The sequence below is a fragment of the Arachis ipaensis genome, chromosome B06, assembly GCF_000816755.2.
Source record: "Arachis ipaensis cultivar K30076 chromosome B06, Araip1.1, whole genome shotgun sequence".
NCBI lineage: Eukaryota > Viridiplantae > Streptophyta > Magnoliopsida > Fabales > Fabaceae > Arachis > Arachis ipaensis.
Genome location: NC_029790.2, coordinates 135542234 through 135564705, shown reverse-complemented (window position 1 = coordinate 135564705; position 22472 = coordinate 135542234). Strand labels below are relative to the sequence as shown.

The 22472-nt window shown below is 32.2% G+C and overlaps 2 protein-coding genes across 3 annotated transcripts; both read right to left on the bottom strand.

Moving 5' to 3' along the window:
* LOC107605650 lies at positions 5322-18946 on the bottom strand. Of its 2 annotated transcripts, none has more exons than XM_016307600.2 (3): positions 18726-18946; positions 7045-7739; positions 5322-6461 (listed from the first exon to the last, which is right to left on the bottom strand). In XM_016307600.2, exons 2-3 carry the CDS (start codon positions 7714-7716, stop codon positions 5880-5882), a joined length of 1254 nt encoding a protein of 417 aa, XP_016163086.1. In that variant the 5' UTR covers positions 7717-7739; positions 18726-18946; the 3' UTR covers positions 5322-5879. The 2 variants fall into 2 exon arrangements, with proteins under 2 accessions (XP_016163086.1, XP_016163085.1); XM_016307599.2 differs by lacking the exon at positions 18726-18946 and adding an exon at positions 7860-7900 and having other exon boundaries at positions 7045-7818.
* Positions 14743-16758, bottom strand: LOC107605649 (pentatricopeptide repeat-containing protein At2g27800, mitochondrial). The gene has a single exon (XM_016307598.2). It carries the CDS (start codon positions 16508-16510, stop codon positions 15182-15184), a length of 1329 nt encoding a protein of 442 aa, XP_016163084.1. The 5' UTR covers positions 16511-16758; the 3' UTR covers positions 14743-15181.

The following is a 22472-nucleotide window of genomic DNA, read 5'->3' as shown; positions in this document are numbered from 1 at the left end:
TGTTGTGGGGGTTGCCACGTTGATTTTAATTCCTTCGAGATAAATTAAATTCAATGGTGGCCGACACAAAACATCACAAGTAACCATCTCAACTATATCTACATATATGTATACATACATAAGTATATATATATATGAACAAATTAAAATACATTCTAATAATAACATTAAATAAATGAAAGCACACCCTGCTTTTGTGTTTTCCTAGTATTTTTTGTATGGTATATTATGGCAAATATGTGGTTTCTATGAACTTGAAACAAGAATGAAATTCTAATTTAATTTGCACAAAGGGTAAAATTGGAATTAATTAATTGAAATGAAAGTATTTTAGGTATAAAATGTTATTAAAGTTTCGGTCTCCATCTCTAAAAATTTCAGTTTTCTGTGTCCCTACTTTTTGGAGGTACTAAAATACTGAAATTTTAGAGACAGAGACAGAAATTTTAGTACCAGTCTCTGAACTAACAAATACAATACTGAATCTCAGTCTCTCAGTCTCTGTCTCAGTAGCTCAAAACAAACGCTACTATATATATATATATAATCACCATATATATATTAATATTACTTACGCCACTTTAATTAATTAATTAATTAAAAAATACCAATTAGTGACGCATCTAATTAGGTTTTGTGTCAGAAAATAATATTAATGTTATTTCTCATGTTATTGATATGTTACGCTATATATATTATAAGGTCCAGGAGATAGAATAGGGGGTTGAGTTTATACATGATGGCTTAAAACATAAGTAATTTAATTAGCAATTGCGGTAATAACGTTTATATATATACTCATATATATATATATTGGAGTTTGGTCATGCAATGATGATGATGATGATGATGTTAATGAATTTTTGGTTGGTGGAAAACAAGGGGACAGGTGGATGCAATCAAAGAGAAGAGTGAAGTCGGTGGTAATATATAGATATAGATAGATGAATATATACACGAAGAGATGCATTTGGAATCATGAATATAAGGATGCAAGTAGAATAGAATATATAACTTTGCGTCCACGCAATAATGGAAGTAACACATACACGTGTAATGGAGAATACATACTTGAGTTTGAGGGCGTCCTTCTTAGCTTTTTTCTTTTCTTGCTTCTAAACTTCATCACTATTCGTTTCATTATATGTAGTATTCAGAATAAATGATGATTTGTACTTATAAAAAATATAGATATTGATAAATATATCTATATAAGAATAAAATAATAATTATAATTATGAAAGATAATTTTTGTGTGTCAAAAATACTCAAATATTAGTTATATAATTGATCTGTTAGAATATTTTTGACATACAAAAATTATCTTTCACTACGTTACCAACAACATATCTGCCAATTTCTGTCAACTCTTATTTATAACTGTGTTTTATAGAAGTGTCTTCGTGGATGTGTCTAATAAAAATATCTTTTTTATGGTTGTGTTTAATAAAAGTGTCTTTATAAATATATTTTGTAGATGTGTCTCTTTATATATGTATTTAAAATATAATAATTAATTATTGTTGGTAATAAGTTGGCAGATAATATATTGGTATCATATACTTTTCTTTGTCGTTTTATTCTTATATGAATATATTTATCAGCATTTATATCTTTCATATTTGTAATTATTCGTAGTATTCAAGATTCGGTCTGGTTCAAAAACCGGTTCACCATTAAGTATATTTTGATGAAGGCTGTATTATGATGTGTAGAGAATTCCATACAAAAATAACGTTTTGTTTTATAACAAATTTGTCAATATAGTTCATTGGTTAACTTCGAATTATTAATAAAGAAATGCTCATCATTATCCACTTGCATTGACACTGATTTTGATGTGCTTAGACTTTTTTGTAAAGTGGCCTCCATTAATCAATCAATTACTACTAATTCTTTCGCATTATTTTTTTTTTTTAATTTGTTTTATACGGTAAAAATTCAAATTTATTCAAATCATCTAACGATTTTCTTCAATTATCAATTTTACGTGAAGTCAATTGTCCTGAGATTTCACTGTTCTCTCTATATATATACGTTTATTAATATTTTAAAATATATAATGGCACAAGGTGTTTTTTTTTAAAGGTGAAAGGCGAGCCTCAATAATAGTAGCATCTCAAGGGTTTGGAAAGATTCTCGCATGTTTTTTTAAACCCAAGTCACCAATAACTTTATCATAAATTCTTAATTGAGTAATATTGACTTCTATATTGTTTAACTCAAAATATATTGTTTGTTTTAATTTCTCTCGATAACAACTTAATTGTGATAGTTATTAAGCAAGTATAATTAATAATTTTTATCTATCCGTACACCTACGCATTAACAAAATTCTTTCACTGTTTTTTAACTTTACACAATTATTTTAAAATAGGAGTGTTTGTAAAGAAACAACCGAAAAGTTTGGTAACAAAAAAAATTAATAAAAAATAGTCATAATTTATCTTATTTAGTATTAATTAATTATTATGACAATTAATGAATACTAAATACTATAAATAATAAATATTAAATAAAGTAAATTTTGACTGTTTTTTTTGTCTCTTTAATATTACAGTTATATTAAATAATGGTTAGAATTTATTGTTTAATTAATTATTCCTAATTAGTTAAGTTACATTAAACAGGAAACATAATATAATTGATCAGTAAAATAAATGACAAATAAGGCAAATAAATAATTAATGTTGTTGCCTTAACTAAAGTTTTTTTATATTATGTACAATTTCAATTCTTATCATTATTATATTTGGATGTTTGTTAATAATAATAATAAAAAGAATAATAATAAAATTAAATTATGTTTGCTTTAAGAAAAAGTTAAGAAAATAATTTCTATATTTTGTAGAACCGTACACAAGAAAATGACAAAAGTGATTGTATCTCAATTATCTTAAATAATAAGTTAGGCGAAATTTCATTCAGCTTGCAATTTGAGACTAAAGAAGAAATTAGTGATGATTTTTCCAACATGGAAAAGAAGTTCAGTCGGCAGACCTAGCTTTCTCTCCAGTTGAATATATACTTTTTTTTTTTTTTAGCCTTCAAAAAATATTCTTTACTAATCTTAGTTATTTAACACTTTTTATAGATAGACAATGACTTTCGTAAATAATGTGAATAACAGACTTTAAAATTGATCCAATAAAATAAAAATACACTACACCTCAACGAAAATCACAAAAATCACAAATAGAAAAAAAAAAGTTACCAACTTACCATATATGTCACTTATTAGTCATTAAATTCATTGTCTACCTATACTTTTCTTAAAAAGTCTATTTTATCAAAATTTTGAACACATATAGCTCAAGATTATTGTGATGCATTTTTTTAGACTAGTTTCTTGATAATACTAAGATAAGAGAAATGTTTTTTGTAATTATATAACCACGACTTTGAGTGTTGTTTTATATTTATAAACTAATTAACATTATAAGTAATTAAAGATTTCAATTAGTTTAAATTAAATTTGTGAAATAGATAAAAGTACATGTTAAACGGCTGTGTACAAAAGCTTGCAAAGCTTCATGAATCGTTCATACTTCATAAAGATAAGCATCAAATTATTTTATTTTAACAAAGACACCTCAAAGAGTGGGACAAATGACTCAGAGCTTTAAAGTTTCAACTTCATATGCTTTGCAGCGGCTAAAAGACAAATGAGCAAATCCCATTACTCTTGGTTCAGTTTATCTTTCTCTAATACTCATTATATCCTTAATTTTGTATTATTTACATGTTAGTCTTACCAAGCTTATTGGCTTATTTTAATTTGTAGTGAGGTATTACTATTTGTATGTTGATCAAATATTCTTTCCCTTCCTCTCTTCTTCATTATTATTTGGGAGCTCTCTTTTTTTTTACCATAAATAGGAGATTCGAACCTGCAACCTCTTAATTGAATATGACCATATGGGGAGACTATGCCATTTGAACTATAACTCATTAACTTATTTGGGAGCTCTCTTGTATTCTCTTTGTTATCATGTTTCATGTAATGTGGTGATTGGTCATATTATTTGATGAAATAAACCTCACATTAGTCCTTAAAAGAATTAAAATATCAGTTTGATTGTGGAAATATTTGCAATAACATCCTTATGGAATATGCCTCGTTATTTCTATGTACACACATATGATAGAAAGTCTATTCATACCTAATTTTTCAATCCTTAGCCACTACCAAAACCCTTTTTTGTTTCTTTAAAAATGAAAATTTTTCCACCTGTTTGTCAATAAAAGCTATCTCTGCTAAAAATACACAAAAAAGAAATTCTACTACTAAAAACTAGATTAATTTGACTTAATTCCAATATCATATCCTATGTTTAGGGTTGACAATTCATATCCTACCCGCGGGTATCCATAGGGTAGAGTACAGTTCGGGTATGTCTGCGGGTAGGGTAGGGTACGGGTTTAGAGTGTACCCTACCCTACTCTACCCGCACCTTATATGTAATACATACTTTATAAAAATTAGGTATATAGTGAAGGAAGTGAGAGTTGAACCCACAACCTCTTTTATATAATAACTTACAATAAATGAACAACCATTAGAACTAGTTAGTTAATTTAATAATTTAGAGCATTAGTTTTTTATTTTTTATGTTATTAATATGTATAAAATTTGAAATGATTGAATTTTATATTTACTTTGAAAAAATTTGATATTTCTGTGGGTAGAATAGGGTAAGGTAGGGTTTAGAATTTTAGGATGCAGGTAAAGTAGAGTAGAGTTTTAATAAAATTTTCAACCCGCGGGTAGGATTAGGGTTTGGTCCTTACCCTACCCTACCCATTGCCAGCCCTACCTGTGTTCCAATTTAGGGAAACCCTTGAACCATACCACATAATGAAGGTGAAAAACTTTAAAATCCCTTCACAAGCACTCATATTTGTTCACAAGAATGAAAAGTGCTTGTTCACAAGGTCAAACTCTTGGTCCTATGTGTTGCCATTTGTTGTCTTCTTTTTCATTAGACGTGTTTAATATTATTGACAGAAATTCATTGATCTAGCTAGAAAAAGATAAATGATATCTGTACCTATTTCTGAGTGTAAACATCAAAAGTGAACCCCACAATAGCTTCATTAGCTTGTAAACCAAATACTAATCCGGAACCTCATGAATAATAATATTTTTGGTGTAAGATAAGAAGATACTTGGCTATAACTCAAATTTTGATTTTGATTGTGGTCTAGGATAAGTTGAAAATCATGCATTTCAGTTTTGTCCCCCACACAACTTTACAGTCAGAACCCGCAATGCAAACAACATAATATAATCACATAGAACTACTAAAGCATGTAATATATGACACAAAAACCTTCAATTTCTCTGTTAAATATGGTTATAATATACTTGGGAAATAAATAGAGTCTTATTAATAAGAAAAAAATAATTTGAAATGCTTCACAGTAAATATATACCATTCAAAAGCTTGAATCTTGAACCAGCACTACCTATAGCAGAATGCTGAAGAAAAAAGAATTGCAGGCAGCATCGTTAAAACAAAGACCTCATTTTTATAGCAGGAGGAACCATACTCCATCAGCTATAGATGCCATGAGTTCAAGTTGCCACATAACATTATCCTCCATTCAATTGGTTATTCCCATTCCTCCTCCAATAAAAAAATTTGACTCTGAAACCAACATATCCCTGTTTAAAAAAATACTGGTACTTCATTTCAATCCTCCAAAGATAAGATCATTCCCACCACTTTTTGGTACCGTAAGGTCCAAAAAAGTGACAATTGTTTCCTTTTTGGTCCACATTTTAGCTTTCCACAAGAATATATACAGAGATTCCAAGACGCTATAATAAGAATTGCTCATAGAAAAGAATCAATCATTGGTTCATAGCTGCCATGTCAATAGAACCCATCATCTTCTTGATCACTGTCTTCATCATAATCTTCTATGTATTCATCCTCACTACTCCCCAACAGATAATCGTCTTCATCCTCCTCTGAAATTGCCGCAGTAAAATCAGTCCTCGCTGCTGCAAGTTCATCTACAAGCTCATCCAAATCACTACTCCCATGACCACCACCACTGTCAAATCTCGACAATGAAAAAAACCCATCATCATCTTCTTCTTCCACGACAAAACCGTCCCTTCGAGCCCTACTCCTGCTGTTCTCGATCACCAGATCCTTCTCCGAGACATTCCCATTCTCAACATCAATCCAAGGAAACCACAAATCGGCGTGCCTCCCCAGTGCCCTATCCCAATCCCCAACGACCACTGTCCCCAATTCCCTCTCTCTTGCTCTCCTCAACATCTCTGCGAAATCCGAATCATCTGAAACCAAAACCAGCCAATCAATCCCCCTGGTCATTGAGTGCTGCATCTGCCTCTTCAATGCCCAATCTGCAGCCTGAGGCTTATCCTCCACAGTCTTCACATATACCCCAGCCCTCCTCAGCTCTGAAGCTAGCCCATAACCAATCTTGTGTTACAAGAAACAAAATATAAAATACTAATATACTATATAGAAAGCGATGACAATATGTGACTGAAAAAGTTTGCATAATGGAACAGAAACAAATTGTTCATCATAACTACAGTGAGGCGTGTAAACACCAACCTTATGTATATTTCAAACCAATTTTAAGTCGAGTAAATGCAGAAATTTCATGTAAAACTCTGCGCTTTACTTTGTTTCGATAAGTTGATGTATAATGGTGTGTATCCAACATAATTTGTGAAACTATTAGGTTTTCATAGAGTGCTCAAACGGATTATGCTCATACCATAAATGGAATGACATTTCAGCTTAACATACAAGATAGTTGCTGGTGCAGATGAAATATCACCCCATTGATAATACGATTATCATCAACTAAGTAGTCTCTTTTTTCATCTTTGTAACACCCGAACCCTATTATTATTATTGTCAGAAATCTGACTAATCTAGCAAATTGGTTATGATTCTAGAACAATGCATAAAAATGAACAGCATTACATGGCACTAACATTTAGCAAGCAAAATAAAAACAAGGATGATTAACAGAAAAAGAAAAGAAAGAAACCTTGGGCCTGATGAGAGACCTAGCAGCCTCATTATACTTTTCATTCCCCTGAATAAACCTCTCTTTAAAACGCTGCCGTTTCTTCCCTTTCAAGGATTTCATCCGATTAAGCTTCTTCTGCCTCTCTCGTTCATGCAACTGCCTGAAATGCTTCTTCAGATCCAGATTGGTGCGACATTTTCTCCCGCAGACGGAACACCTGTAGGGCTCTGACGGCACCACCAGGCCCTTCCGTTCCAGCACGTCGAGGTGCTTTCTCTGCCGGCGATCCTGTAGGACCCACTGCGGGAGGTGGATGAATGTGTGGCGATTGGCGTAGGCGGAGATGTCGACGACGTTGCCGAGGTGAGTTGCGAGGCGCGTGAGGGAGCGTGCGGCGTCGTATGGGGGTCCTCGTGGGGGCTTGTTGTCGAGGTCCCAGAGGACGACTACTTTGGGGTGCTTAGGGGTGTAGATTCCTTGGTTGTTCTTCACCATGTCGATTTCGATCGGAGAAGAAGAAGAAGAGCATGCTGTGATGATTGGCGTTTGATGGTGGCATTTCAAGTTTGATGACGTGTGTGGGAAGAAGAGTGAGAATGAGAGAGAGTGAGAGTGGAAGAAGTGGAGTTTGTTGGCCGGTGTTTGATTTGTGGGGTTCAAAACACTGGCTGTGACTGTGAGGGACTTCATGTTTTCATGCTTTGCTTTGTTTTCTGCAGTTTTCGTTTCAGCAAGAAGATAGATAAGGCTGCCAAATGACCAAATCACCCTCTTGGATACAGGATGGGTTGATTTTTTTCAAAGTTCAGAAAATCGAACCGGTCATCGAGATGACCGATTTAGTTACTGGTTCATTGATTTAAGTGGTTCGATCTAATTTAATCAAAAAAAATTATTTTATACTAAAATAATAAATAAAATATAAATAAACACATTAAAACATAATTATAGTCTAATACAAACTTTAAAATATCAACCAACTTTAAAATACTACATAAACCATAATGTTATGATGAGATTCAAATGCAAACTCAAAAGTCAAATAACAAAAAAAAAAAACAATTATTCAAAATTATATTCTTGGCCAAACACTGTTCACGTATGATTGATGATCGCCTATTAGGCCTTATCAAGTTTCTCCTTATCATATTGAAAACATTGTTCAATTAATTAGCTGATGTCAATTTTATGCTTTTACAGCATGTTCTGCGCGATGAAATGTTAATGACAAAAACTAAGCAGAGCTTTCCAAAGTATAGGTGTGCACTGCTGTTATAATGCATGGCTATGGTCTTGTGAAGAAACTATGTGATGAGCTTAAAGACTTCATGAGAAAGCACAATTTCACATCAACAGAAGATTTCAGAGGGTAATAGAACTTAAAATTTGGTCAAATATGTTTTTAGTCCCTATAAAATCTAATTTTTTTTAGTCCCTGCAAAATTCAGAAGATGATTGGTCTTAGGTCCTGTTAAATGCTGACGTGATAGACAGAAATCCAATCCTTACATGTTGCATTTCATCTACCACATCAACATTTAATAGAGACAAACTAACGACAAGGGTAGGGGATTAAAAGAGAAAATCACAAATTCTAAGGGACAAAAATCTTATGAACAGAAACTGATCTGGTTTCAACTTTCCAATAGATTGAAATACAAAGATGGAAGAAAAGCATTTTGATATTTTCCTCTTCTTTTTTGTTTTCGGGGACGAAAAATTGCAGGGCTTCAAAATTATCTAATAACAATACAATTCAATTACAATATCACAGCAACCCACTCCAACCAGTAATCTCAACCGTCAAAATTATTCAAAATTATTCAACCCAGTAACAACAGCAAGGTTCACAGAATGACTAAAAAGTAGCAACAATTATTCAAAATTATCCACAATTCTAAACCACGGTAATGAAAAATCACAGTTCACAGATTAACTAACAACAATTAGTCAATTATAGTTAAAAAAAAATTAATACCTAAAAAGTAGAACATAGCAGACTAAGCAAGAGGGGGACAAATTCAAAGGTTTCAATTTGCCAAGAACCGAAACAAAGCATGTAATCCATGTTGATCATATTTGACATAGGCAGCCATTCACATAACCTGAATTAATCCTGGTTTGATAGTAACAGACAATACCTCAGACACAGCCAGTTACAAGTCAATGAGAAATTGTTTATTACCCTACTGGGAACCTTCGGGTTCTTACCCCGTTGTGAAATTGTTTATTTTACAGATATACGACGTGAAGCACCTCATTGAACGTGCAGGATCTCTTGTGGAAAACGATGATTGTCTTTTGGGACTTTATTTTGTATTTTAGTATTTACTTCTCCACTTTTGTATATGTAACTGTATATCCCTCTTAGAGGTTAATTTATAGAGAAATTAATTGTATTTTGTATGCTTCTGAGTTGTATTATACTTTCTAACTGGCATTTTCTTCGCATGTCGAGACTAGTACTTGCTATGTATCTCCTTTTGTACCTAGGCTTGTTACCTTTAACGGTTCAAGTGTGATGCAATTATTGTTTTGTTATCCTTTCTTTATTGGCTCCTAGTATATTATTTTTCGAATATATATATACATATATATTTTTTTCTCTTTTTAGGCGTCGTAATGTTTCACCACCTTTAATTTATAACTATAGCGTAAGGTTTTGTGTAGTAGGGTGTTACAAGAATCTCCTTGCACGCATGCAATGAAGGATGCTCGGGATGCAAAATCCCTGCGGCAAGGGCTTAGAGAGGAGCTGCAGAACATACAACGCATGCGGTAGCAGATGGATATCTACTACAAGCAAATGCATGCAGGGGACAGCGGTGCTGGAGGCAACACATTCTCATCTGCACTTGACGAAACACAAGCACCCATAGTAGCACCATCGCATCAAGACCAAGAGCGAGACTTTTAGGAGGAGGAGGAGGATGACGACGACGATAACTATGAGGACCCGTAGAGTCTAGTGTGTTTGATTAGTGTATAATTTTCTTTTGATGAGATTACTTTATTACAGTGTAGTTTTTTATTTTAATGGCGTATTTTGTTTTCATTAATTTTTATTTACTCAAACAGGTTATAAATATGATGATACCTATTAAATGAAATTATTTATTTTTAAATTCTAAAAAATATTATCATTGAATTTTGCATTTGATAAATTTGTCGTTATTCGTTTTATTTTTTTAAGTTAAATTAAAAAAATACCGTTGAAATTAGCAACAAAAAATTCTGACGGTAATCATGATGCGAAATACAATTATTAGCGCCAACGTTACTATCATATTTTTTTTACGGTAACGTCTCCCTTAAATTGGTCATTCCTCAATGTTTAGTCAAATTTTTTCAACGATAATTAGCATCGAAAAGACAAAATCCAACGGTAAAACATTACCGGCAACGTTTATACCGTTAAATTATTTTTGCTGGTGGTAATAATATTACTGTTGAATTTTTTATCAATTCTGCTAGTAATTCCAACAATTTTTGGTATTTATTTTGTAGGAATGTGACAGAAAGAAGACAAAGAGGCACGCAAGTTGGTAGCAAAAAAAGGGAGGCTAAGTTAATGGCAGCAACGTCACGGCGTCGAGCAGGAAGGAGGTGAAGAGGGAGGCCAAGAGTGAGAGGCGAAGAGTGCGTCGAGTAGGAAGGAGGTGAAGAGCGAGGCCAAGAGTGAGAGTCCGAGAGTGTACCGTGTGTGAGAAAGTGTGTGAGGAAGATAAGAAAAATAATTAAGTTGTAATGATATTTTAGACATTTTATAATTTAAGTTCAATTTCAATGAAATGGAATTTCAAATCATACCTATTTTGATAAAAATTGGTTTTAGGAAAAGACAATGAAAATTGAATTGGATCCTGTCTATCTTTTTTTTTTTTAAACACTAAAATTCAATTTAATTCCTATAAATTTAAATTTCAAGAAGTTTTCAAACACCTTATCATTAATTAATATTAAATTTTTATCCATATATAAGCACTCTACGGACTACGTATAATGAGATATTCATTTCAAACATTGCTAATAATTTTATTAGTATAATTTTCTAATAATATATTAGTCATACATTCAAATTAACTACTTCCAACATTTACTAAAATAATATAATTATCTTAAAGAAATAATTTGATTACATGATTATCATATAAAAAATATTTTATCATATCTATAATTCAATATTTAACGAACTCATTAAATTATTTTCATTATCCTTGTATGATTTGTAAGTAGCAATATTAAGGACAAAATCATATCATCATATGTACAACAAGGATTGCGGCTGCCGGGAAAAAACACCCATAGTTTGTAGAGAACATGTTATCCAAACACTGTAGATGAAATATGTAGAAAATTATAATGTTTACAATGTAAACGAGATATATTATGACAAATTTTTAACAGCTATAAAGGGATGTGCAATTATTTGTATTCTTTACAAACATTTCACTACTTTTATACCTTTTTCTTCTGCAAATTAGCCATAATGTCTAGTAGTAGTGGATATTTGGTTGTATGTGTATATTCCAATTGCCTTATGAGAAATGGTGATAATGGGATCATTTTTTAGTGTGAGAATCTCGTTTTGTTGCGTACCGAGCGTTGTTACTTCGTTGTCGGAGCTGAAGAGTTTGAAGGGTATAGGCTGCTAGCACCAATGGAAAATGGAGTTTTTCAGTTTCGTCTATTTTGACTGCACGGCGACGAGCATGTGCGGCTGATGTTTGACATCCATGGAAGAATCATGGCCGAATAAGTGATGGAACTTTCTACGGAGATTGGTGATGTCAGCGGCGTGGATCTGGGAAGTCAGAGTTTGTATAGGATGATCCACCTCTCGCACCACCACCGATACACGTTGCTAGTCCAATGAATGATATGGACGTTGATGGTGAGGACTCAGACGAAGAGTATGTTGCGGATAGCAACGAAAGCGGTTCTTCAGAAGATGATGATGAGGAGGAGTTTGTGTCGGAGACCCCGGTCGAGCCATCACGTCGGTATCTTTTGCTTGCCCCAGTGCCATACCAAGTATGAAAGTCACGAAAGCACCCACCAACGAGCTCTCCGATAGCGCGTATCCCGAGGTGGTAGGCGACGTCCTACAGTGTGATCATGCACTCACCCCACAGCATGTGGAGGGTATGGGTCTCTGGATGCCAGCGCTTCACAAATGCTGTGATCATGGAGTTATCGAAGACGAAGTCCCTCAGTGCCACAGCGTTGCCAAATCCAGCCTCCCTCAAATAGGGAGAGAATGGCATGCGGTGGTGGGAGTCTATGACTAACTCTCCTGGGTAGAAGTAGGCGACCCATCTCGTAAACAATAAAAAACTCAAATCAGGAGTGTGTCAACCTATAAAGCTATAAAAAATTCAGTTTACATAATCCTACCAACAAAAATTTACATAATTTAAATTGAATTATAAAATTAAGTTAACAAATAACTAGAAATATATCTACATTGTAAAATCATTTAAATACAACCGGTTACTTATTGAATGAATAACTAAATTAATAAACGTGTATATAATTAAATTTAAATAAAAATATCTAAATAAAAAATTCGTAATTAAATTAGCAAACGTCTATGTAATTTAAAGTAAATAAACATAATCAATTAAATAAATAACAACCTTCATTTTTCATCTAATTCATAATGTAGATTATGTAAAAACATTTACTAAAATAAAGGAACAATGACTACACCATCAACTTAGTAACTTAATCTAAGTTATAACAACTTAAAATTAAAAATTCATGGATTTTTATATTGACTAAATACAAACCTCTACATATTCGGACATAATTAAGTTTACCAATAATTTTTTGTAACCCTTTTTCCATAACTAAAGTCATTAAAAAAAACTTAGTAACCTACATCAAAGGTAAACAAACCGAAATAAATATTTAACTACCAAATCCATGTCAAAATATGCCTAACATGTGGTTCAAACCATTCCCAACAATATATTTCTACTCCTAATATCTACTTCACACTACTTCTATAAAAATACCCATACTATGGCAACACATTTCATGTTTAACATAAATATTAAACGAAGAACAAGACCAATCTCAAAGTCGGCTGCCCCGGCAACGTGCCACGTCACGTTCAGCCTATTGATGTCCATATCGTGCTGATCGGCGTGCGCCATAATCTTGAAGTAAGTCATAAATTTAATTAGAGAAGGGTAAAAAGGGGAGAAAAGTTCAGGAAACATGCGGTTTAAGGTTCTCCTCTGTGCTGTGAACGAAACTCTTATATATAGGCACCTTTATGTCTTATTTCGTTTACAATGTAAATGAAGTAATATTACACATATTTCGTTTACATTGTAAACAAAATAAGCTCGTTACACAACACGTGTGTAAACGTCATACGGCCACCACGTTTTCAGTTTTATTTCTTTTACAGTGTAAACGAAATACATGTAATATTATTTCGTTTACACTGTAAACGAAATAAGACATAGAGTATATTTTCGTAAAAAACTTTAAAATATTTATTTCCGTAAATAAAATATTTATTTAATTTATTTAAAAAAATATAGATTTATTTAAAAATTTTAAAATTGAGATTTTAAATTTTAATTTTATTTAGTTTATTTTTTGAATGTGTATTTAATTTTAAAAAGACATTAAATTTATTTAGATGTGTTTGTTTTAATTTTTTTAAATTAATATAATAAAAGACCGAATAAAAAGACACTTTTAAAAGATACCTAGTTGAACTATAATTCATAATGCGGTTGTTTATTGTTTACTATATTTTCATGTGATTCAATTAAATTTTAATTACTTTATTAGTCTTTATAGTTTCACCAAATTTTTAATTAAATCTCTATACTTTTTTTCTTTTCAATTGAATTCCTACACTACTTTTAACTTTGTAATTAGATTCTTTTTATGTCAAAAATAATAAAATTAACGAAATATTTTTTCTAAAAATCATGTGATCAAAGATCTAATTAAATTTTTTATTGTAATACTACATACCTTTAATTTGTAGAAAACTATTTAGTTAACTCTTAATTCACTTATTATACTAGAAATGACCTAATTATAAAATAAACACAATATAGAAACCTAATTGAAAAATATATATAGACTTAATTATAAATTTGATAAAACTATAAAAACCAACCGAGTTCAATTAACCTTCTAAAAACACTTTAATTTTACTAACAAACTCAGACAATCATAAGTCACTAACCTACCACAATCAGATGAAGTAAAATATTATCATCAATACAATCCATCTTGACAAAATCAGCCATTTTAGCAATAACTAATTTAGCCAAATCCTATGACTTAATAATCTCCATCAAGTTTTTTATCTCAATTTTTCTCTCAATATTATATCCTGTGTATCTTTTGTCACCCCATTTAAGAAGATTTTTCATTAGAGAGTAATAGAGACTAAACAAATACAATAAATAAGATTCGTTAGAGACACTGAAATCTAAATATAAGACTTCGGATAAATTCATTATTGATCAAAACTAAACTCGATTGTTTTGTTTATAAAAATGCTCAATAAATACCAAAAATCAATCCCTCTATCATTCGCCATGTATATTTATATATGTTGATTCATACATTTTCCAACAAAATAACTAACTACCGGATTAATCAAACGTTTCACAATAGAATAATAAAATTCTTTTACAGCATCAGAATCGAATATCTTACACTAACACCAAAGATCTATTCCTATACAGTGGCTGAATTTTTATATCCATGTAGTATGGTTAATAATTTATTTGCATAATTCTACATAGGTTTGATTGTTTTTTGGGGTTCCAAGACTTGGATACATAAAACTATAAACAATTTTTTTTAGGCGTTCACCTGCTACACATACAAGAGAATATGAAAGCTGGGACATCTCATGTGAAATTACAAATACATACAACTAATGGTTGACAGGATATGTCAACAATTAGGACATATCTACAGTGAAGAGTGTTTTTCAATGAAGAAGGAAGATTGTTCTTTTTACAATATAGAGAAATACTAAAAAATAAAAACATGTGCAATGCATATTCTAAAAAATATAGTTACAATCTTCATTCTTCAACCAACTTCACTCTTCACCAGAGAAATTCCCAAACAATTAAATGATAAAAGAATCTATGATTGTTGTACCTCAATCAATTCTGTTGACAGAATTCCCATAGTCATCTTCAAGCACATAAAGAAGCTTCCTGTAAGCATGCCCGTCAAGAAGGTCCTTATCCTGAAACTTGCGCAATAAGCTCATTGCCTCCTGAACACTTCCTCGTCGGCAAATCTCATCGAGCACGGTCCTATAAGTAATAAAATCCGCAGACCTCTGTTTTTCGGTCATCTCCCATAGATAACTTACTGCCTCCTCAATTTCTCCACCAAGCGCCAAAGCATTGACAAGTGAATTGTAAGATTTGCTACTTGGGATGAAACCCTTGATCTTCATCTCATGACATAATTCTTCTGCATTTTTCGTCCGGCCTTGAGCACACAACCCATGAATCAAGTAATCATAGGTAAAGGAGTTTGGCTGGCAATTGTAAACCACACCCATCTGATGGAATATCCTCAACGCATCGTTAACATGGAGAGAAAGGACATAACCTTTTAGCATAGCATTTAACGAAAATATGTCTGGCTCTACACCGTCATTCACCATTTGCTTGAACAAACTTCTAATCGTCTCCATATACACATAATTTATATAGGTGTTGCTACCCCTACCCAAAAGTGCAGCAAATAGAATATTATAAGTCCTAATTGAAGGCCTAGAATTTGAATTCCTACTGTTCTTCATTTGCTTAAATATATTCACAGCTCTACTCAGCTTCCTGGCCTCAGTGAAATAATATATAACGGTGTTGTACAGTGCCTCTGAACCGATCAAAGGAACTGCAAGCAGTTGGTTCACAATATCATCCATTTCTTGATACATCTTTGCAGCACCAAGCTTCTTTATGGTGACATGAAAAGTGGAAACATCGTGCCGGAACCTTGGCTGCTGAGATGCCCAATGAAACAGCTCTAAACAAACCAAAGGGTCACTTTGAAGAGTCATCACATTGCACAGTTCTTCAGGGGTGAACCTTGGTGGAATTTGGGACAGTGCCAAGTGAAATTTTGTTTGATCTAAAGTAGGCTTTAGGGATTTCAACAACCTCTTGCGAATCCTTTTTCTATAAGACCTTGAGGGAGCCCTGGTTGAATAACAATGATAATTGACGCAAATAGGTGCAAATATTATAGGAAATTTATCGTGGCCAGCAGTGATTTGAAACAAAAGGGGTTCAAATTTCTGGGTATCATGAAAAAGACACATCTTTTGTGGTCTCTGACAGATGAGGCCCTTGAACATGAGCTGAGGGAACTTCTGAAGAAATGAGCTTGGGAAAGAGAATAAATTTTGGATCGAGTTGTTCCTACTGAAGTAATTATGATATCTCAAGCAATTTCCACCAAAAGATTGCATTTTTACTGAGCTTGGTGAATAACTAAGTGGGAGGTTAAATAATACTTAACAGACGGCCCCAGTATGTGTTGAAGCATCTATTTCTTCCTCCCGTTTTCAAGTTTCTGCATTCAGAATATAATAATGCTAATTCGTCTTTATTCTAATGCACAAGCTCTCTCCATTGAATACGTTAATGGCCTCAATATTAATTCTCCACCTACTTCTCTGCACAGTAGCAATCGACAAGGGAAGCTTCAGCATCACTGTTAAGGAAGTAAAACTAGATGACTAACAAGTTTCTACAATGATTTCCCACTAACACTTATATGTATGCCATTTGTTCAGTTCAAGCATATTTATAGAATCATGGAATATCAATTAGACTACTATGACTAGACCAGCTCCACATTGATTCATTGAATATCCCAACTGTCACAATTAACAACATTATACATAAATTGGCTGAGGCCTGGATTAACCAGCCCCCACAACAAAAAGGAGTAGGAGAATAATTGAATCAGATAGGATGAAGTGAAGATCCAATAATTAAACTGAACGATGAATCAATGAATCCCCATGACGATCATTCTAGTGTCCCAACAAGAGGATGCAAAAGCCCGCAAGAAGAAAACAGAGAGAAAGGAAACCTGGTTGGGAGATAACAAGAAGTGTTGAAAGATATTAGGCAGAGATATAAAACAGCCTTGATCCTTACAGCCTATGAGTCTATATATAACCACATTTTACTACACTGGAAAAAAATCTAAGGAATTAATAATCAGAAGTCTAAGTGCTTGAGGAATCTCACTATGAACAACATATTATCTGTTATCTCACTACTGTTGTCTTCAGGCATATGTTTCATGCTGTCTTAGTGTTTTACCATTGTATTCTTATTGCCAATCCCTTTAAGGTTAGACCTAACTAATGTATCAAGCTTTTCTTTCTGATAGTTTGTATAGGAAAATATGCTGCCATGTTCTGTGTACCTAGCCACACATCTCTGTAACTCACAACCTTAGAAACTTGATCTGTATACTTAAGCTACTTCGTTAGTGAAAACCTTGTTCAATTAATTAGCTGTTGTCGATTTTATGCTTTTACTGCATGTTCTGCGCGATGAAATGTTAATGACAAAAACTAAGCATAGCTTTCCAAAGTATAGGTGTGCACTGGTGTTATGATGCATGGCTATGGTCTTGTGAAGAAACTATGTAATGAGCTTAAAGACTTCATGAGAAAGCACAATTTCACGTCAACAGAAGATTTCAGAGGGTAATAGAACTTAAAACTGGGCCAAATATGTTTTTAGTCCCTATAAAATCGTAATTTCTTTTTAGGCCCTGCAAAATTCAGAAGATGATTGGTCTTGGGTCCTGTTAAATGCTGACGTGATAGACAGAAATCCAACCCTTGCATGTCGCATATCATCTACCACGTCAACATTTAACAGAGACAAACTAACGACAAGGACAGGGGATTAAAAGAGAAAATCACAAATTCTAAGGGACAAAAACCTGATGAACAGAAACTGATCTGGTTTCAACTTTCCAATAGATTGAAATACAAAGATGGAAGAAAAGCATTTTGATATTTTCCTCTTCTTTTTTGTTTTCGGGGACGAAAAATTGCAGGGCTTCAAAATTATCCAATAACAATACAATTCAATTACAATATCACAGCAACCTACTCCAACCAGTAATCTCAACAGTCAAAATTATTCAAAATTATTCAACCCAATAACAACAGCAAGGTTCACAGATTGACTAACAAGTAGCAACAATTATTCAAAATTAACCACAATCCTAAACCACAGTAATGAAAAATTACGGTTCACAGATTAACTAACAACAATTAGTCAATTATAGTTAAAAAAAAAATTAATACCTAGAAGGTAGAACAGAGCAGACTGAGCAAGAGGGGGACAAATTCAAAGGTTTCAATTTGCCAGGAACCGAAACAAAGCATGTAATCCATGTTGATCATATTTGACATAGGCAGCCATTCACATAACCTGTATTAATCCTGGTTTGATAGTAACAGATAAGACCGGCTAATAAGTTATCAAGTTAATAAGATCAAGAACATGCCAAAACAAGTTAATACAGGCATACAGCAAACCAACAAGAAAACAAAAACCGGAAGTCTGGAAGAGCAACCTGATAATTAAAACGACAACAAACTAAAACAATAACTGAATTCAACAGATGAGGGAGAGGGAGCTGGAGCTTACCTTAGGCTTTCACACGTTCTGGAAATCAACAGAGGAGGGAGAGGGAGCTGGAGCTTTATAACTCGACGGAGATGGCTGAACAGAGGGCTGAGCAGCGGCGGAACGGCGTCTGAACTGAGGCTGTACCACGCGACGGAACATAGGTTGAATAGCGGCAGAAGCACGGCGAAACGGCAGCAAAAACACGGCGAAACAGAGGGGAAGCTCGGCTGTACCACGCGACGGAACATAGGTTGAATAGCGGCAGAAGCACGGCGAAACGGCAGCAAAAACACGGCGAAACAGAGGCGTTGCGACGACGCTGGAGAAGCGCGGCCGGCGGCGGTGGCTGGACTGGTTGAAGAACGACGACGAGATGGAAGAACAGAGGCTGCTGCGTTCGAAGTAGTTAGGGCTTTTTGGGTTTTTCCTTTTCCTGATTGTTAAAACTTAAAACGGCGTCGTACATCTCTTTTTTTGGCCGGTTCGGTCAAGCCAACCAGTTTTTGGACGGTTTATCGGTTTAAAACCGGTTTTTAAAGACGTTTTTTTAATTGTCCAAGCTATTGTAGCCATTGGTTTCTGATTTAACCTGTTCGACTCGACCAATTCGAACCGATTTTCAAAACTTTAATTTTTTTCGGTTTCTGAATATCCTAATTCAATTTGGCTAAGAATTAATCTCGTATGTATTTGAACTCCATAATGAATTGTTATGTACTTAACACAGTGAACTGATAATTTAACTAACTAAGTTGGTTAGGATGTGTTGGTCTTTTTTTGTTTGGTTTTACATGGTCAAAAACTAATGCATCATTTATCAAAATTTTATTAAATGTTTGTTATTGGCTAATAAATTATTACGTACATTTCAACTCTTAATATTTATTTAAACGAATTAGAAAACAAATTATTAGACTAACTCAACTTAGTTAGGATGGACTGAATTTGGCAATGGAATTACCAAGAAGCCCAATTCTATATATTCAGGTCTGTGCTTCTCTGGGTTGGGCTTCAGAATAGTAAATACTTCTTTTTCAACCCAATTCAACACATTCCTTTTTTCTGTCCAAAAAAATTATTCTTATTAGAAAGTAGTACCTATGTTGTGCTGACGCATACTTGACATTGAAGATGACGCTGTTAAAAACTTAAAATTGTGGAGAGCAGATAGAAGCCTATCCATGAGCAATAATCTTCAATTGTTAACTACTTTTTGGGTCTACTACTTGAAGAGAGACAAAAGAGATTATGAGATGTCTTATCCCATCCATAATTAGTTACATTCTAATTATGTTAAACTTTAACTAATTTTCCATATCTTAACCCAATTACCATCAAATATCAATCGATGGAGCCTTTCTTTTCCTTACTTTTTTGCTTTATTACACGATAACCCAACTTTATTTACTCCCAAAGTGTTAGACCAAAATTTGCATTTTAGGCTAATATCAACAACTGTTTTTTGGGAACAACCACTCATATGTTTATATAAAATAATGTTACATATATCAACAAATTTTTTAGACATAGTATTGGTAAATGCTACCCAACCCCTCTAAAATAATATGTAAGTTACCCTTCATTATGTGTCACATTGTAATTGATCCTTATCTTAACCATAGTTGGGGCGCCAACGTTATCGCTATCTACTGCCTCCCACACAACCTCTCTTCCCAGTATAGCCAGCGCCTCTTTTTGCCATGGATCACTTCTTACCCACATAATTAATGGTTAATTTGGTTATTAAATTTTTTTATTAAAAAAATATATCTTTATTTAATTACGTGATGGAACATATATTTATATGTAAAATATAATTAAATAATAAAGTATGAATAAATTAAAAATTAAAAGAATAAAAATACTATAAAAAATACTTGTAAGAAAGTTAGATTTTATCATTTTAAACTTGTGTTATTAATTTTAACAATTTATTTTTTTTAAAATAATTTATGTACGATAAAAAATATGTTTTTTCTGATTTTAATTATACTTTTAAGTACTCTAAATAGAGTTATTATATTATATTTTACATATGAATATATGTTCTATCGTGTAATTAAATAAAGATTTGTTTTAATAAAAAAATTTAATAACCAAACTAAACATTACTTAGGTATGTATTTCATATTTATCTCTTAAATATTTATATAATTTATTTTTTAAACTGTTATATTGGTCTCTTCTCTAATATAATACAAAAAATAAATTTTTATAAAAATAATTTGTTTAATTATTAATTAAATAATAAAGTACTAATAAATTAAAAATTAAAAAAATAAAAATACTATAAAAAATACGGTAAAAAATTAAATTTTATCATTTTAAATTTCTGTTATTAATTTTAATAATATATTTATTTTTTAAATAATATATGTATGATAAAAAAATATGTTTATTTGTTTGGAGTACAAATTTTATTATTATATTTGTATGTTCATGATTTTAATTATACTTTTAAATACTTTGAATAGATTTATTTTATTATATTATATTTTACATATAAATATATGTTCCATCACGTAATTAAATAAAGATATGTTTTTTTAATAAAAAAATTTAATAACCAAATTAACCATTAATTAAGTGGGTAAGAAGTGATCCATGGCAAAAAAGAGGCGCTGGCTATACTGGGAAGAGAGGTTGTGTGGGAGGGCAGTAGATGACGATGACGTTGGCGCCCCAACTATGGTTAAGATAAGGACCAATTACAATGTGACACATAATGAAGGATAATTTACATGTTATTTTAGAGGAGATTGGGTAGCATTCACCTTATTATATTTATTATAAATACTTATATAAGTTGCATCAAAGGAATGCATGAGCATGATATTGTCGGTGCCATGTCCTATGCACGTAGAAGAGACATGAGAGCTACCAATTATATTTAATTATTTCTCTCTAACAAAACTAGGATCCATAGCTTCTTGTAGTTTTAATAATAATTTTCTATACTATCAACAAGTGTGTTCTCCACAGCTTCATGAGACCTAAAAGGAGCCAACCCAAATGCCACTTGAGACAGCTCCGCAAAATGGTCCAAAACTCTTAACCTCCATTCAAATCGTATACACAAAAATTAATTACGATGTATTTTTGAGAAAATGATAAATAGATATTTAATTTTTTTATCAGCGGATATTTAAGTTTTTAAAGATTTAAAAATATATTTAAGTTTCTAACTTTTTTAAAATTTGAGTATATCGATCATCCATATTTACTTGGGTCTGTCAACTCTCAAACCCAATGAAAAAAAATCAAACGTGACTTCCATTGTACTGACCTAGTTGATACGGATGCATACGTAAAATTTTTTTTAAAATGGGACAAATTAGACCATAGGATCGATGTGTGCAGATTTTGAAAAGGTCAAAAATTATATTTTAATTTATATTTTATACAAATAATTAATTTTTTTTTTGTATATATTTAACATACATGATTAAATTGTATATTATTTTATCCAACTATTTTCGAAAAAACGATTGTACTACGTAATTCCAGATCCAAAACCTTATATTCGTAAGAGTTTTATTGTTTGCCGTCAGATATAATTTTACTCTTTCTCAACATGCTTTTTTTCTTTGGTAAATATTCTTTAGACTTGAGTGTCAAAATTTATTAGGTATAAAGTTATCCAAATAAAGTGTAAAATAATTATATACTCGTATCTACATATATTAATATATAAACATAAATAAACTCTATTATAGATGTAGAGTTATTAGATTAAGTACATAGTTAGGTATCACGATTTAACAC